At 42.1% G+C, this 18953-nt stretch overlaps 1 protein-coding gene across 1 annotated transcript; it reads left to right on the forward strand.

Annotated features, from left to right (window-relative positions):
- The first annotated feature begins 4578 nt into the window (after window positions 1-4578).
- On the forward strand, window positions 4579-18013 carry LOC124141183 (high-affinity choline transporter 1-like). Its single transcript, XM_046509120.2, has 10 exons — window positions 4579-4640; window positions 6342-6529; window positions 8847-8954; window positions 10227-10382; window positions 10581-10729; window positions 12080-12226; window positions 13281-13410; window positions 13966-14183; window positions 14693-14991; window positions 17863-18013. The coding sequence occupies exons 2-10, from the start codon at window positions 6367-6369 to the stop codon at window positions 18011-18013; spliced, it is 1521 nt and encodes a 506-aa protein (XP_046365076.2). The 5' UTR covers window positions 4579-4640; window positions 6342-6366.
- Window positions 18014-18953: the final 940 nt, after the last annotated feature.

Below are 18953 nucleotides of genomic sequence, written 5' to 3' on the forward strand. Positions count from 1 at the left end.
AAATAGATGAATTCGTGGCCTCACATTAATTCTCAACGATTTTCTTAATTGTTCACACACCATGTTTCAATATATCTCCATCTTTAATACACTGGAATGCTCAAGTTCAAGTCATCATCTTTGTCCCCAAAAAACGTCTCAACGGCGGGAATCGCCACGTCGTTATTGGTAAAAACTCAACCTTTTCCACCTGTGACGTGAACAAAGGCGCATTGTTTTTGAGCAGTATTAATAGCACATCTGAAAGGAGCTTCCTTGGGTTTTTTACATGATAACTTCTCTCTACTGATGTAGCGATGTGGTCTAGTATTGTCCACTGATGGCCTGACCTCGTTGCAAATAGTCAAACATGACCATCCCATTACTGTCCAAGAGACCGTCTCCATGGTATACAGAATAGAGCATCTGTCCGGGAAGCGGAAGGTCGGTTGTTCGATTCTCGGTCGCGTCATACCTGCATTAAGGGCATAAAACAAGGACTGGTCGGCACGGAGTCAGAATACTGTGTCTTAGAAGTGTATCCACGTTAATCTGGCATGGTGTAACTCCAGGTGACTTGGCAGGATGCCGGGGAACCCGCTCTTAAACCTACATTCCCTGGAATGTTTTTAGGTTGTCTGATGGATTGTTCTTCATACTTCACTGCCACCTTCACATGCCAATACAGAACTGATGGCTACTGTCCCATTCTCACTAACCAACATATCCCGGAGTCCATTTGTAGCAAATGTTGTTGTTGGTCTTTTTGTCCATAGAAACATTTGATGTTGCCACAGTCACTGAACTACTTCTAACCATATGCTGTTGGCATCAAGTACCAAAAACATCTTGCCTCAAAATGGCCCTGCATTGTCGACGTGAATCCTCATCCCGAGGATATGAACTGGAGCTTGCAGTGGAGCCCTAGCAGGCTTTAGATGACACATGGAGCATTTCTCATTTCTGCATAAATTGATATATTTCACTACCACAAACCCTGAATAGTATGGTTTTCGGTTTTTCTTTGGATAACTCATTAGCGTCAAAGTAATGTTGCAAACGTTTGTTGTACGTTCTATGTACTAGCGACCAGTAGTCGGTCTCGTCGGACCACTGATACTCCCGAATGTTGCCATCCAGTTGACCGCTCTAAGGTAGTTTACCTCATCTTGTATTCTGGGATCCCACTACACGGGATTCGCGTTTGCTGTACAACATACATTCCTGATCTTCGTTGTACGCACTCTTGAAGTGTTCACTCGCCCCAACGATTTATTGAGACCTAAAAAAATGCAATCATCAATGCACATATGGTACACACGAACGATATATTACTGTAAGGGAAGAATTACGTCAAAAAGTTCTCATACAACGTGATGTATATTTATTTAATCCTGACGTGTATAATTTATGTATCACATGGTGGCTGGTGCACAGATGTTTCTCCCAACATTTATAGTCTACATGTTCGGTGTGCGGATGCAAGGTACATCTGGTCGCATTACATTGGAAGGTTAGATTGTTTGAATTTTAACGATAACTTTAGCACTAGAAGATGCGAGTGTGAACAATACAAATGAGACTGGGAGAAGGGTATACTGATTAGTGACGGTATTTTTATACTTTTGATTGGCAACATAGTCAAATAATAATTGACAGTTTAACGCTCTTGGAATGAAGGGCAGACGTGGCCAATACTTCCACGAATATGTTTGCCCGGCATCGTTTCAAATTTACAGCTGAAGAAAAGGGGTAATCTTTGCCACCATTAAAAATATCTTTCTTTCAGGCATGCTGAACCAGTAATTTGGAGTTCGGTCTTTTTTTATTTTGTTTTCCTATCAATGGCACTGAAAGTTCATTGAAAGAAAACACACACATGCTGGTTTGGGAAGCATATGCAGCCACAATGTTTCGCGGATATATGCCCATGGGACTATCTTATTCCTTTGGTGTTCTGGAGCGGGTTATTACTCGCGAACGACCCCATCACCGTTGTAGCGAATCGGAGCCAACATATGGTTTAACGAGTGAGTGAGTGAGTTTGGTTTAACGCCGCTTTTAACAGTATTCCAGTTATATAACAGCGTGTCAGCTTAATGTGGGAGGAAAGCCCAAAGTGATGCAGGTCTTAGACGGTTACCACTTCGGTGAAACCCACGAGGACGGGTATGGTGCTGACAAACCTAGAAACATAATCGGGGCGAACCGGGATTCGAACCCACAATCATAGGTTTCTGACGTGAGGTTAGTTTAAACATATTTTTATTTCATAAATGAAATCTGGATTGGTAAACGAGCTAAACATTGGACTGCTTCATATAAGCATGTTCATTTTGAATATATATTAACCGACGGCCAATATTAACTTTACCATATTTTAATCACTGTAAACGTAGGTTAAAAACCAGGAAATGATAGATACTTGAAATAGACTGTATTCAAACGATCCAAATCTCAACGAAATCAACACTGTTATGATCATACAACACCCGATATTGGCATGACAGTTACTCGAATTGAGCTGGCGCACAGAAAAAGTCTTGGAGTGACCCTTGAAGATACGGGTTAGAATAGGTCTTCTGCAAACCATGCATGCCGGAAAATGCGACTATACTTGTCGTAAGAGGCGTCTAATTGGATCGGGTGGACAGGCTCGCAGGCTCGGTTGATGCATGTCATCTTATCCCAATTGCGTGTGGATCGATGTCCATGATGTCAATCCAGATTCGATTATTTCACAGTCATAAAGATGGAATAGTGCTGAGTGCGGCGTTAAACAACAAACCAACTGTTCTTGTCCGTTGGCTTGGAGGGGGAGCTGCCATATTTCCGTTGACGATGACCAATGGTGCTTTCTCCTGCCCACAAATTGCCACACACATCATAGCACCAACTTCGGCACGACCTCCTGACCGCAACATGCCGCCGTTGTTTCTCCCTTACGGCGGTAAACTAGCTTCCATCCGTTAAGACGAGCCTCTGCCAGTCATGTCACTGTCAACGACGTTCAGTCCGGGTCCATCTCGATTTTGCGCTGTCAATAACTGTCCTCTGCAAGGCCTATGTGACAAATGTTAATATTTGGGAGAACTCTTTCCTAGTAAAGAACAGAACACACAAAGTTAGCGATCTAACCCACCCTGGAAGCCTCGGTGGCTCATTCTTACTCGAATCAGTACTTAACTATGGAAGTGTTATCCCAAATATAACATTTGTCACATTTGACCACTTTCTAAATGGCATTGCGTATTCATGCTCTCGGTATGGCCTGTAGGCCCTAATTCCTTGAGCCCTGAGTTGCCTGACCACTGCCTGCGGGGTATCAGTAGTGGCATTTCTGTGGTGATCTTATATCATGTGTGTACCATTTATGTACCCTTATTGCGGCAACCCAGGCGGCACGTGTTTTTAACGTTTTGCATTTTCTAAAACAAAAACATGCCGTGGACGTGTATCAGTTCCTGCTTGGAGCATTGGTGTGTTTGAACGATGTGTTATGCATTTATTTAGTTTGAACTTGTGTTTTTCAATTTTTGGTGGTGAAGCTTCTTTTGGCCGTCACTTTATGTACAATACATGAAGTTCATCTGTAATCGTAACGGAGCTGAACGAATGCCTTGTTTGTTTATTTGTTGTTTAACGCTGCACTTAGCAATATTCCAGCTATACGGCGGCTAAACGAATGCAGTATCTCAGTTTCATATATTGTATCCCAAAGTTTTTAGATTATTAATACATTTCCTTGTTGATTGCGTCGAAGAGTTGCGGTATAAGACCGTTTTCATGTTATATCCACGCTTGTAAAAATACATTTTATTTCTAATATTTGCGTAGTTGCTGCATGTGAATAGAAAATGTAATGCATCTTTGAAATGATACCCATATCATGATACCTTAGATATCAGCCGTGTCCACCAGAAAGTAAGAATTCACATAGGAAAAAGATATTATTACGTGTGTTGCCATTAATGGCACAAGATATCCAGTCTTATCAAATATTCATGCTTTCTTCTGTATCCCTTATTATGTGTCAGTATTAGTAAAACAGCTCAATAATTGTTTAGATGAACAGGCACGAATGGATGTAATGATCCGCCACAACCAGCAACCAGGCGGTGTGTGCTTACATCGTTAACAAGTTCGACCAGGCGATTATTTTAACAATTAACAACCAAACTGTGGGCTTGGTTTTATTTTATACACCATCAATGTAGCATAAGCCATCTACAATCACATTAGACAGCCCTGCAACACGTGTCAGGCAATTGACGAAAACAAAAGTATTTCTATTGAAAAAGTAAATTTCACACTGTTGCTATCGCTAATTGACGAGTACATTTTGTCATTTTTCGCAAGAGATGTGCCTGTTTAAATACATATTCATAGTTTTGTGATATGTTTGATGAATGTAGGCAGATACAATTTATTGTTCCATGCCAGTCACTTTAATGACAGTATAAGTATTCGTATTAAGTTTAGAACGCCTTAGATATTTCACGGTTCCCAATTCATTATATCTCGAGTTTCATCTAATCACATCCAATGACACACGTTACACATACACACATTTGCTGAAGCACAGATATCGATGTTTGTCCTAAAGATACAGTCGCATGTTCTGTTGTGCGGATGCTGGGAGGACGTCACTCTTCTGCAAGGTTAGATTAGATTGTTCGTATATGTAATGGTGAATTGTGCAAATGAGGTTTGGTGGAAAGTGTAATGATGTACACCTCCAAAGCCATCCAAATTACAGCATCCAAATTACTGTATCAAACTAACAATAAGTCAGAAATGGAGAAAAAACCTAGACTCAACCGGTATTGGGGATGTCATCATTCAGCATTCCCATAGCCTTTGCATCTTTATGTGGTTACACATTAAATTCAGCTGTTTGTATTGAAACAGTGTCGGGGGCACGGGTGGCCCACAGCGCTTCGCTGTGCAGAGTTGCGTCCCTTTGGCACGCCAGAAACCTATGATTATTGGTTCGCCCCGATGTTTCTAGGGTTGTCACCACCATACCTGTGCTCGTGGGTTTCACCGAAGTGGTAAACGTCTTAGACCTGAATCACTAAAAGCGGGGTTAAACCCAAGTCGCTCAATCTGGTGTCATCTTATGGGCATCGCAAATACCCTGAGCATCAAGAAGAGGATGGACAAGCATTTGTTTTGTCATTATGTAACCATTGGTAACCACAATCACAGAAGTCTTCTATATGGTGTATGTTGTACACACGAGGGGTAGTGACAACAAGGAATGGAGATTCACACGTTACAATATTTTTAAAGTTCATTATTCTTTCAGTTAAGTAATCTCCACATTAAAAGAGAGTCTGACTAAATGTAACTTTAATCTCAATTGTAGTTTCTGGAGTTAACCTGTAGTGGGTCACTCAAGGGAAAACACTTGTCCGTCATATTGGCAAATTTCATATGTAACGAAGATAAATCTCCATGTCTAATTTTGTCTATGGTTTTGCCATAAACATTTACACCTAAAGGAAACACTTAAGGAGTAGTTAAGTCAAATAAACAGTCAGTTTAAATGGTAATGTTTTATTGCAATGAGCAAGACTAAAGGAACTCGACATTTCTAGGCTTGATGTTTCTTGACATTTGACATTTTGATATTCAATATTTTTAGAAGTTATCGATTAGATTAAACACAATGAAACAAGGCCAATCTCTCTCTATATAAATCTGTCTCACGAAGGTACTTGATCTATGTACATGCATGATGGCAAGGATGAATAATGTTGACATGACAATCGTGCTCCATGAGAATGTAATTCATGCCAAGCACGTGGATTATCTCGACTCTCGAGTATCTTAATATTTGTATGTTTGTTTGTTTGTTGTTTAACGCCGCACTCAGCAATAGTCCAGCTATATGACGGCGGTCTGTAAAAAAATCGAGTCTGGACCAGACAATCCAGTGATTGACATCATGAACATCGATCCATGCAATTGGGATCGATGACATGTATCAACCAAGTCAGCGGGCCTGTAATGGGGGTTGGGGGTGGGGGTGGGGGTGGGGGGGATGGGGTGGGGAGCACAGATGACCCAATCATGTACATAAATCCGTTTCTTATATGCGCAAGAAACCTATGTTCGTGGGTTAGCGCCGCTGGGCTTCACCTGTGCTAGTGAATTTCAAGAAAGTACTACATATCTGAGAAATGCATGGTCGAAACGGGCCTTTCCTCCAACATCAAGGAACACGAGCCTTCTACCTTTACTGCGTTCTTTCGTTTACATGCTATAAATACAGATCATATGACAGTCTGTTCTGCAATAGCAAAAAGTCACTACTGATTCATAATATTTAACCATGTAATCGACTTGTTCCTTAGTTTCTAGTCTCAACACAAGGTCAATATGACAGTCAACATCGCCGGGATAATATCCGTCATCATCTTCTACCTCGTCATCATCGTCGTAGGCGTCGTTGCTGGGAGGGTGAAAAAAACCACGACAATCGTTGGGATCTTATTGGCTGATCGAAACATGGGTGCTGTCCTATCTTTCTTCACGCTAACAGGTAGAAACCATTGACACTGCAAGGATTGAGGGAAGCCATGCCACCCTAGTTTGAGGTCTTTTCTCTGGGTGGTAGTCCTCTTGTAGGACAAGCTCGGTTAAGACCCCTTTATATATACTGAACCAAATTAAAAACTTCACAATCCTAAAATTTTAACATTTTGACCAGTTATCATTGTGGGCCCTTATTGTGTATTTAAACAGTAATGGCCACGTATTGTCTTCAGATAACACCCGTTTTTGTGCAGGTGAATCGATCAAAATCATGTGCACAGCACCATAGTGGCAAAAGTGGTTTTTACACGTGCAACTGGTCACGTGGCCATAATACCGCACGTGTTTTCAGCCATACTTGTTAGCAGTCATTAACAAAAAAAGAAAACCACAAGAAAACAAAAGTCTTTACGGCCATTTGTCATGCAACGCCTTTCAAATGTGCAACGTGAACGTGCCATCGGCATATTGCAGACGGGAACGTCCGTAGCTGAAGTCGCAAGGACGATGGGTTGTAGTCGACGGACTATTTATTTACAGACGCGTCTACAGCAAACGGGTACCACCGCTGATCGCCCTCGGCCAGGTCGACCACATGTGACGTCACATGCAGAGGATCGTCAGATGGTCTGATATCACCTCCGTAACCGATTTTTGACGGCTACATCAACCAGAAATAAACTGTTTAGGGGTAGACTGAGTACGCAAACTGTTCGAAACCGTCTGAGAACTGCTCACCTTCAAGCACGACGGCCATACTGCGGGCCGATTCTGACTCAATTACACAGACGTCAACGTCAATTGTGGGCACAGCGACACTTACGATGGACTCAGAGGAATTGGAATCAAGTCGTCTTCAGTGATGAATCCCGATTTAATCTTCGATTTGCTGATGTTAGGGCGAGGATGTGGAGGCGCCGGCATGAACGTTACGCCCAGTGTTGTGTACAGGAAGTTGACAGATTTCGAGGCGGAAGTGTCATGGTGTGGGGTGCTTTCTGTGGCAATGCACGTTCCAGGCTTCTTGTCATCCGTGGCAACCTCAACGCTGCTGCTTACCGCGACCAGGTACTGGAACCAGAACTTCTGCCTTTTATGGCAGCACATGGACCCGGTTTGATCTTCCAACACGACAATGCCAGACCCCACACAGCAATTTTGACAAGGAATTTCCTTCAGAATGCGGGAATCAACGTCATTGACTGGCCGTCAAGGTCTCCCGACCTTAATCCCATCGAACACGTCGGGGATGCTCTTGGCAGAAGTCTGCGTACTCTCCAGAACCAACCACAGAAGTTGCAAGATCTTGGCACCATTTTGCAGCAACAATGTCTTCCCAATCATGTGTTCACAAGCATCACACGGTCCATGCGGAGGCGTTGTGTAGCAGTTGTCAACGCACATGGTGGCCATACACGCTACTGAACTTGTATGCCATCAGATTCTCGTGCTTGGGTCTTATGATTTAAACTGTTGATGTTATTACCGAATACCGTAGGTGCTTGGAACAACTTACGGTTACCACCGTTAATTAAAAGCCTTCTTTGGACATTAATGATTAAAAATTACCTTCTCTGATACATTATTCCGTAGTATATCATATATGGGATTACTTTTAAAAATGTGAAGTTTTTAACTCAGTATATATATTAGATATATATTTAAAATACATGCACATATGATTGACAACTTGCCTTGCCTTTCCTAAACGTGGAAGTTCTCATGTTTAGCATGATTAAATTGTGAAATATAGCTAAAATGAGCGAAAAAGGCTTAAGTTTTGAGCATGAAGAGAAAATCTTAGTATAACTGAGTCCATGATCCTAGGCCACTTGTTGAATGACAATCAGGCCCATCTGATGGTACTGATGACACATGAGCTTCCCAACGTCAAAGTTATTATACTCTCTCCTGAACAGGCAAAGCATCCCCAAATAACATTTAATTCACAAACTGTCCAATCTCAACCAACTTAAATAAATAAAAATATAAACATTTAGGACTTTAGGAGTGTGGTAATATCTTCAAATCAACAAGCTCAGTTAAATAAAGCCTAACCACCATGGACAACAATGTGGTAAAGAGTAAGCACATGTTGAAACTGTAAAACCCATTTTCGTTCAGGAAGTTCAAACACAATTTGATTACTTTTCAGAAATATGTTTTTGCTATCAAAGACTAGTGCCTTCTGAGAATCTGAGAAGCGAATTAACCTGTATTGCCTGACTGATGCCATATTTCCCGAGATGTGGCTCTAACATATTATCGAGTTTTAAAAATAATGCAATAGGTTCAGTTTTATTCTTTTATGTTTCTTGTTCTAGCCACATGGGTCGGAGGCGGCTTCATCAATGGGACTGCAGAAATTGTTGCCAACAGAGGATTTGCTTGGATGCAGGCCCCTATTGGCTACTCACTGTCTCTCATCATTGGTAAATTCTTGTCATTTTACTCATCAGCCTATTCACAAGGTGATGTGAAGTGGGTTTTAACGTCGCGTCTAAGATTATTGCACTTATAAAGCGACGTGCATGCATGCATGCATGTGTGTGTGTGTGTACTGCTTGTACAAGTCCGGACTGATGCCGATTTATAGTGCTAGCTCACTGAGATACCAAGCTTTTCGGGGTTGTTTGCACTCAAAATTAAACCATGGTAGAAAGAGGTAAAAGGTATTAGTTTGTATTTACTACTCTGTCATGATTTTTTCTGGTAAGAGGGCACGGGTGGCCCAGTCGACGTCGTCTAGGTGCCGTGATTTACTGTGCTGTGCTGAGTTGCGTCGCCAGAAACCTAAGATTGTGGGTTCGAATCCCGGTTCGCGCCAATTATGTTTCTAGGTTTGCCAGCACCATACCCGTGCTCGTAGGTTTTTTAACCGAAGTGGTAAACGTCTGAGACCTGCATCACTTCGGGCTTTCCTCCCACATAAAGCTGACACACCGCGATATAACTGGAATACTGTTAAAAGCGGCACTAAACCAAACTCACTCACTCACTCTTCAAGGATATCACACCTTGCGACCTTCTGACATCAGATTGGCTCAATGACGGACAATGCCTCTGCATGTCTCTGATTTGGGCACATAGACAACAATCTCAGTATTTGGAAAACAACGAGTGACATTTTTAAAGTTACCACAAATTCCTTCAACCAAAGGGATGATCTTGAGTGGCAGTCCACCAACACAGCCAGTAATCTTGGCCATGAGTCTGTATTTGTCCTAAATAATCATCATCAGAAGATGAAACTGTCTCTGTGTCAGTCTGACGTCTCTTATTTTGTAACGAGGACCGGTGAGCCATAATAAAAGAAAAAGGCTTCAGCATAATAAAAGCGACAAAACCCTTTACATAGCCACAAGAGACCATCACCAAACAGCAGACCTGGAACTACAGTAATGGTAGAAGCGGGCGTTAATGACATTGTGTGTGTGTGTGTGTGTGTGTGTGTGTGTGTGTGTGTGTGTGTGTGTGTGTGTGTGTGTGTGTGTTTTCCACAAGTGCGTTGTATTCGCGTGGTAATGAAAACCAGTTTGTGTGAAAACCAACAATATGCACATTGTGAAACCATTTATTGATACTGACACCAATCTCCGAATCATCTTCTTCTCGCCTCTGTTTTGAGTGGTATACATTTTTTGAAATTCCCATAACCTGAATGCCAATCCTGGGAGCTATGATCCAGTATAACTTTGATGTAGGTGGTATTCTCTTTTGTCCTCGTCTACGTCGCGACAACTGCATCACAATGTTTGACCCCTTCCAAGAGCGATACGGCAGGCTCATGGGTGCTCTCATGTGCATACCGCAATTTATTGGAGATCTCTTCTGGACAGCCGCGATTTTGTCCGCACTCGGTAAGTGTTTCGTCATTGCTTTGCTATTACATTCATAACAATTTCCCGATTATAATGTTGTAAATGTATTTATATCATTATTTTGTGTGATCAGCAACGTCACTAACACAATGTGCTCTAAACAACTATCGTCAGTGGGCAGTTTCCCCAGCCTACAGTTCGATTCATAAGGATCCCAATAGACTTCTCGTGCTTCAGGTTCCAGTGTGGCTCTCATCCTTGGCCTGAATGAAACGCTGTCCATCATTATTTCTGCCATCATCAGCATATGTTACACCTTTGTGGGAGGCATATGGTCTGTCGCCTACACAGACATTGTGCAGCTGATCTGCTTAACTGTAGGACTGGTAAGACCCACTGAGTCATTACATCCATTTCGGTAATAGACTGTTATTGCTGACCTATCCTTAATGCTGACCTATGCGTAATACATTGATGTCCACATATAGACCAACATACTGATGCAGGTTGATCTTCCTGTAGATGTATTCAGTACATCAATTTAATAGCACAGAAAAGGTTACAGATGAGAAACGTGAAATCTATACTGCTTGTGTCAAGTTTTTCAAATACACACTCACAAATTTATAACAAATATGTTTGGGATGACTATCTGAGTGACGTGTATCGTGCAAAGTTTCTTACACGCATATACGTATTATATATTTTGTGCTAAAATTATTTTAATTTTTAAGTTTAGACGACATTTTGAAGTCCAAACGTTTTTTACGGGACTGTAATCTTGAAATGACGAACTACTTCCACATTCCCAGGGAAACCCACGGGAATTCTCTAGCACGAATAAGTACAGAAGTTTTGTTTCTGTTCATGCAGACCCTTTAATATATAACGTGTTAGCCTACTTTGGGAAATGTCAGAGAGTTTCACTGCATGCCGGTTTGCGAATATCCTCGCTACGACCCATCGTAGTGACCACAACCAAAAGATGTACATCCAAACTATCGACTCGATCCGTCCGTGTCTAGCATGCCTAAACTGATAGTGTCAGGCTGGCAGTGTACAGCAATTGTCTCTTTGACCCATCTTTATGAACACCTTTCAATGATCGTCCAACTGATCAATGGTGACTAACACTTGTAATCGCCACAAGTTATCGACTATGCAATAACTACACTCGCTTACTAGATCGAAAACATGTTTAAACAAAAAAAGACTGACATTCAAGAAAAAGGTCATTGAGCACGCCAGAAACTTAAAATCGTTGATTCGAGTCCCGGTTCGCCCCGATGATGTTCCAAGGTTTATCAGCACCGTACCCGTGTTCGTGGTTTTCACCAAAGTGCTTTCCTCCCTAGTAAGCTGACACTCCGTGATGTAGCCGAAATGCTGTTAAATGCGACATTAACACAACTCACTCTCTCATTGAAAAGTAGCAAAACATTTTGACATTGGCAAATTCATGAGGAATCACAGAACTTATAGACCAGAAATAGGCACTAGCTTTGATTTAGTATCATGAAAACTGAAGACGTTTCATGTTACAGGTACCTTTGTGTCAGAGTGAGTGAGTGAGTTTGGTTTCACGCCGCTTTTAGCAATATCCCAGCAATATCACGGCACTTTGTGTCAGAGCGATGATGGTGTGCCTAATATGTTGGCGAATATTGCTTAACGTTACATCAGCTATTAGTGGTCAGGGAAACTAACTGTTGACATAACATTTTGTCTTTCCTTAGGTGCTAGCAGCCCCTTTCATTGCGACCAACCATGCTGTTGACTTACAAAGGATCCAGGGAACGTGGTTAGGGGAAGTAACACTGCAACAGTCAGGATACTTTCTCGACAAATATGGCCTTCTAATATTTGGGGGAACAACGTGGCAGGTAGGACTTAGTAAAGGGCAGGCAGCTTACACAGTCGCGTCTGGATAACCTGGGTCATCGGTCAAAACCGAGTCCCAGAAAATGATTATGCAAAGGCGGCATCCATACTGTGATTCCAAGATGGCGGACACGGCAGCTTACTATTACCTAGCTCATTTCCAAGATGGAAAGTTGTCAGCTAGCACTACCTGAAAGTTCTATTTCATGTGTTTGACATGTTTGCTTTGAAAGAGGACAAAGGTCTAGAAGACGATGAATGTGCAGTAAACGAATGTGGTGTTTCTTTTAATGTGGAGGTAGGCATGATCTTACTTGCATTTTAGTAATTCTGTAATTCCATTCCGCCATTCTCGGAAGAAACACGGATACGAGATAGTATAGTGGTATCTTATTAGTAAGGTTCTGTATGTGGATAACTGTACCAAGTCCGTCATTTGGAACCACATAATGGGAGACATCATTGTGTAGTCATTGCAGGGGTTTGGTTTTGACACATGGCTTTTGTTGAAGAGACAAACGAAACAAAAAATTCAAGCGCATTCAAAACACATGTCATGGTGAAAGTTGGCCTTTCTCTTTGGTCATTGATGAAGTTTCCACTAAAAGTAGTCAAAGCCAGCTATTGTTGGTACAAGAGGGCTAGATGTATATACAGGCTCCATTCATAAAATCTAAGGTTCAGATTCCCATTGGTCAAATGTGAAGCTGTTTGCATACCTGCACCACTCAGATCTACCTTCGTTTGATATAAGGCTTTGAATGCAAACTCCTTGCAGAGTTCTATTGTTAAATAGAAGACTTGTTACATAAACACTAGGTGCATGTGGAATGTTACCTGTGTTATGGCTGTAAATGTTCTATTCTATTGGACAATATTGACCGTTAATGCCTTTACCTCATGTTTCTACACTGCAAGACCTTGTAAAGCCGTATGTCTTTTGGGACAATGCTCGAATACGTTTCAGGGAGGAAAACAGAGTAACACAGGACCATGCGAAGAAGAGTGGAAGTATTATAATCTAATATTTTGACGTTGATTTCGTGTTTTGCACAGGAGATATATCAACGAACTTTGGCCTGCCGTACAACAAGACAATCTTTGGCATCATCAGTTGTTGCAGGCATCATGTGTCTTCTTCTTAGCATACCACCTGCTATCATTGGCTTCGCAGGATCAGCTGCAGGTACCATGTTTTGATATTTGTTATGTGTATTATCCCCCGCCACGAAGTGGAAGGGGGATATAGAAAAGGGTTCTGTCCGTCCGTCCTTCCGTAAAATTTCGTTTCCGGAGCAGAACTGAAATCCTTGAGAGATATCTAACCAAACTTGGCACGAGTGGTGAACTGGTGCCTTTAGATAGTTTTGGATTTTTCGAGTTTCCATTGCAACGATACTGAAAATGGCAGTTGAGCTCGTTTCCGGGGCAGATCGTGAAAACTTTACAATAAGTCTTGCCCACAACTGGACATGTCATATTGGCGAGTGATATGAGTATTTCATGCTTGTTATTATTGTTATTAGCAGAATTTTGATTGTCCGTTTTCACCACCATCCAAGATAAAATTCCCGGGGTAACACAAATATCTGCTTCGGGCGTATGCATTAAATGTTTGCTAAAGTCGAACAATATATGTATAGGGGGCATATTCGAGTACAACTGTTAATGTTTTACAATTGTCACCAGGCAGAATGTTTTCAATTCCACATACGCCTCACTTATATAGTTTATCACTCAGATTGGAATCAGACTGGTTACACGGGTGAAATTCCAATTCCCGAGGAACACATGCACTTTATCCTGCCCATGGCGCTGCAGTATCTCTGTCCCGTTGCTGTATCCATCGTGGGACTGGGCGCAGTCTCAGCAGCCGTCATGTCATCCACAGACTCTAGCACACTCTCCACAGCTTCAGTCTTTACCAAGAACATTTACAGCAGCATCATCAGAACAAACGTGAGCACCACCGTCTACAGTGAATTGTGTCGAACAAGGTTTAAACTGTCTCTCCTGACACATTTGACAAGGTGAGGTGAGGTGAAATGGGGTTTAACGTCGCGTCCAAGATTATTGCACTTATATAGCGACGTGCATGTACGTGTTTGTGTGTTTGTGTGGCTGCTTGTACTAGTCCGGACTGATGCCGATTTATAGTGCTAGCTCACTGAGATACCATGCCGCAGTTTTAACATGAATACCCCACTCAGACACAGTACACTCCGACTCCGAGCCGACCAGTTCTTGTTTTAGCCCCTTAATGCCGAGCGCCAGACAGGGTAACATTAAGTACCATCTTTTAACGTCTTTTGGTATGACCCCGTTTGGTATGATAAACCCCGGACCTTCCGCTCTCCGGGCGGACGCTCTACCACTAGACCACGGAGGCGGTCCATTTGACAAGGTCAACAAAGCCCTGTTCTGTTTTACAAACGCATCCCTACTCATCTGCTTTCCCTCTGTTGCAGGCCTCGGATCGGGAAATGGTGGTTGTGATGAGAGTGACTGTCATTGTTGCTGGCGCACTTGCTGCCACCATAGCCATCTTCGTAAAGAGTGTGTATGAACTTTTCACACTTTGCTCTGACCTGATGTACGTGATTCTCTTCCCACAGTTCATCTGCGTTCTCTTCGTAAGCAGCTGCAATACGTACGGCTCCTTTGTAGGGTTTGTGGTGGCCTTCATCCTGAGAGTATGTAGTGGAGTAAAGCTGTTCCACTTCCCTGCTGTCATACGCTATCCCTTCTACAACCACACTGATGGCCAGTTATTTCCGTTCCGCACGTTCATTGCTGTTTTGGAATTCATCTTAATAGTACTGGTGTCAGCAGGAGCCAAACAATTGTTTACTAAAGGGTGGATTTCAATTAAATATGATATTTTTAAATGTTTTGCAACCCCTAGGCATCCACCCAACGCCTCCCCTTCTAACCTAGAGGCTGTAGATATGATACCCAGGTTTAGTCGACCGAAGGGAAATCTGGATCAAAATCATCGCACTGACAACACAGGTGCTCGAGTGTTGTCGGAAAATGTATAACATGATAAAATTTTGTGTCTGCGTATGTGCACATATTTAGTATATTAACCATACCTTTGTATAAGTCTAACATCGGACAGGTGAGCAGCTGACGTTAATAATATTATTATTTATAGATTTAAATAATAAAATGCAGCAGAGAGGGTTTGGGTGATCCTGGCACAGTCAGGCTGGTTAGGCTCGTCATCAGCTTAGGGTCCTTGCCCCCTCAACACGCAGCCAAGACAGCGAATGGGACTTCTATGAGGAAGCGCTGCCTAGTCAAACCTACTCAGAATTTTTCGGAGAATGTGAAGACTCCCCAATACTGCAGCCTTGTGCATTACCCAGATTGTCAGATTGGCTGTATTCCTGGTAACAAACCCGGGTACTCTCCCAATGTCAGTCAACAAATTGGGAGATACCAAACCTAAGGCACAAAGAACAATTGGGAGTCGGACAACTTGGTACTTGAGATGCAATCGTGACATTTCGAAAGCGAGGTCTGCACATCTGCCATGTTTTTCCTCAATCTAATCTTGTCAATCACATTAGTGTCAAAAGGGACAATATATTATGATTTCTTTGGATTTATCAAAAAGCACAAGATCAGGTTTGTTGATCTATTCCAAAGAATTTTGTATTTATCATTTACCATGACGCCCTCTACATATTCATGCAGTAGTAGTAGTAGTAGTGGTAGCAGTAGTAGTAGTAGCAGTAGTAGTAGTAGTAGTACTGACTGACTGACTGACTGAGTATGGTTTTACGCCGCTTTTAGCAATATTCCAGCAATATCACGGCGGGGGACACCAGAAATGGGCTTCACACATTGTACCCATGTCGGAAATCGAACCCAGGTCTTCGGCGTGACGAGCGAACGCTTTAACCACTAGTCTAGTAGTAGTAGTAGTAGTAGTAGTTTTTAAATTCTTCTTCACATGCAATTAACATATATACGCGTTTATATCGATCTGTAGTTCTAAATAGTTTCTACACTGGTGTTTTAAACAGCTCCATAACTTGTGGCACAGACACAGTGATTTATGCCTGTTCGGGGTATCCCCGCGGCTAGGGAGTTGGTTGACATCATCTTTTGTAAGACTGCTACCCACATTGGCTGCTGAAAATGTCTACTTTCGGATTTCGGATTCGAAAGGAGACGCTTTCGTGTAACAGGTTAGAGCATAAAACTGTCACTATTAAATTTTGTTTGATAAACCCTTGTCTGTTGTTCCTTCTCACAATTGTCAGCACAATAATATTTGCTATCAAACTCATTGTAAGAAACTTTTCACCGGTCGATAATTGATGTAATTGCGCCATCTTGACTGACAGGAATGACTGAACGATGTTACCAAGGACACGTTAGATCTCGGAGATGTAAGTTGAACATCGTCATGACGTCGGCTTATTATGACGGGTTCAATCCCAAAACGCAGAAGTCCCATAACTTTGAACTCTCAGAACGAAAACCAGAAATTGATTTCCATTACATAATGCATGCCGGTCACAACTAAAAAACGAATGGACCATTCAAATATCTGGATACACACTGAAGTTTAAATTTCTTGGATTTAGGATAAATGTTTAAAAATCAATGGGTCGTTATGTTTTGACACCAAAAACTAGAGTAGTAATTGTAATTGTTTTATTCACAAAAAGTGTTAGGCCGTAGGCCTATTACACAGAACTATTTACAGAGAGAGGGAGAAAAAAGAATTACCACTATTTTACATATATATCCATATCCATACACATTCATACACATACGCATGCATATATACAAATAAATATTTAGACTGTATGTAATGAAGCTCTGTATGTATTCAGCTCTGAAATCACTATAAGCATTGCATATAAGCACAAAATGATATTCGTCCTCAATAAAATTCTGGTTACAAATCAAACACAGTCTCTGTTTTCTAATTTCCTTAATATATCGACCGGTCTCGATTCGCAGCCGATGGGAGGAGCATCTCAACTCAGCAAGTGCAGCTCTGAATTTTGAAACATTTACTACCTTGATATAGCTTTCTAAGCCAAATGAAACTTTGTAAAGAGAGTAACTTTGGGATTTAGTGCTAGATGAAACAGCTGCATGCATATCTTGCTCAGACGAGGCTGTTAAACGATTTATGGAAGAACTAGAGCAGATGAAGTCAGATAAGATGGCTTATTCCTCAACCCATCTCTCAGGTTATCTTTTTATCCCCCGCCACGAAGTGGGGCGGGGGATACAGGAACGGAGTTCGTCCGTCCGTCCGACTGTCCGTCCGTCCGCTTCTCAATGTTGACAAATTTTCTCAAACACTATTCAAGTTAGAGAAATGAAATTTTACACACTGATGTTACTGGTCACGATCACAAAAGAGTTCGAAATTGGTGTGGTACATTCATTTCAGTTATGGCCCTTGCTTCATGCTGATGTGACTATTCAATATCATCTTTATTGCAAAATGGCAGGCATTAGGAGAGTTGAATATGGTAAAGGTAGGTCGACATGTCCTGTAGCGGCAAGTGTACCAAAGTCAGGGACTAACTCAGAAACGCGTCGAGCACAACCACATTTCTACTAATGACACAAATGTCGGGTATGTCTCTTCCACTTCTCCCAGGCAATATGGAGGGCGACATGAGGACGACCTAGTTGTTTCCTACAAAGAGACTCCTGACGTCCCTCGATGGATCCGAAGAGTTGCCGTACTTCTCCTAATTCCCATCCTGGAAGTCCAAGATGCCTGGTTACATGCCATGAACTACTCATGAACTTCACCGAGATGAACGATTACATCGTCTCTACATGGGTCGAAGATGAGCGCCGCTTTCAACTGAAATATCACTCCACTGTTGGGCCCAGAAAAAATAACAACCTAGACAGCCTCAACAAGTCGATCCAACACCGCCAACTAAACATTTTTAGATCACCTGAGAAGGCAAAATTGATGCAAATCAACTTTCAAGCTGCCCCACCACCCAGAAAGGCGTTCTGTGTTTTTTGGTAGTTCTGGGGGGATACCTTTTGACGTAACTCAGAAAGTGTACTTTATCGCTGGTATAACGTCTTGTCGGCGCCTGCAATCTCTCAGCGAAGCATTCTAGAATTCTCAATAAAATGTCTTTACCTTGAATAGACTTGGTCCAGCGATGATCCATCTTTGTTATCCCTGCGTCACAGAAGTCTTCATCTTGGGCCTCCAGAAGGTCCCAACTGCGCGAATTATCGTTGCTGGTAAAAACTCTACCATATTCGATATAACGTTCACCTTTGTGACATGGAATCTTAGAGTCAGACCGTGACGAACGAAAGACGAGACCCCCATCTTGACGTTCATGTACGTTTAGCTGTTTTTATGGAAGAATTTTCTAAAACCAACAAATGACTTCAAAAAGAAGCCCGGGAAATATTATAGCTGGCTTCGAGAAGGTAACAAGCTTAAGTTTAACGTGAGTGAGTGAGTGAGTGAGTGAGTGAGTGAGTGAGTGAGTGGGTGGGCTATGAGTGAGTGAGTGAGTGAGTGAGTGAGTGAGTGAGTGAGTGAGTGTGAGTGAGTGAGGTTTTACGATGCTTTGAACAGTATTCAATTTATGTCACAGTGTGTCAGCATAAAATGGGAGGAAAGCCCGAAGTGATGCAGGTCTCAGACGTTTACCATGTTGGTGAAACCCACTTGCCAGACATGCCAGACATAAGAGGTGTCACGTCAGA

The sequence above is a fragment of the Haliotis rufescens genome, unplaced genomic scaffold (genome assembly GCF_023055435.1).
Source record: "Haliotis rufescens isolate VD_foot unplaced genomic scaffold, xgHalRufe1.0.p SCAF_11, whole genome shotgun sequence".
Lineage (NCBI taxonomy): Eukaryota > Metazoa > Mollusca > Gastropoda > Lepetellida > Haliotidae > Haliotis > Haliotis rufescens.

Excerpts from the sequence above, each read along its gene's own strand:
- LOC124141183 (XM_046509120.2), top strand. The coding sequence starts at position 6,367 with ATGACAGTCAACATCGCCGGGATAATATCCGTCATCATCTTCTACCTC. Across the intron at positions 6,530-8,846 it reads ATCTTTCTTCACGCTAACAG|CCACATGGGTCGGAGGCGGC; the intron begins GTAGAAACCATT and ends TTCTTGTTCTAG. Across the intron at positions 8,955-10,226 it reads CTCACTGTCTCTCATCATTG|GTGGTATTCTCTTTTGTCCT; the intron begins GTAAATTCTTGT and ends ACTTTGATGTAG.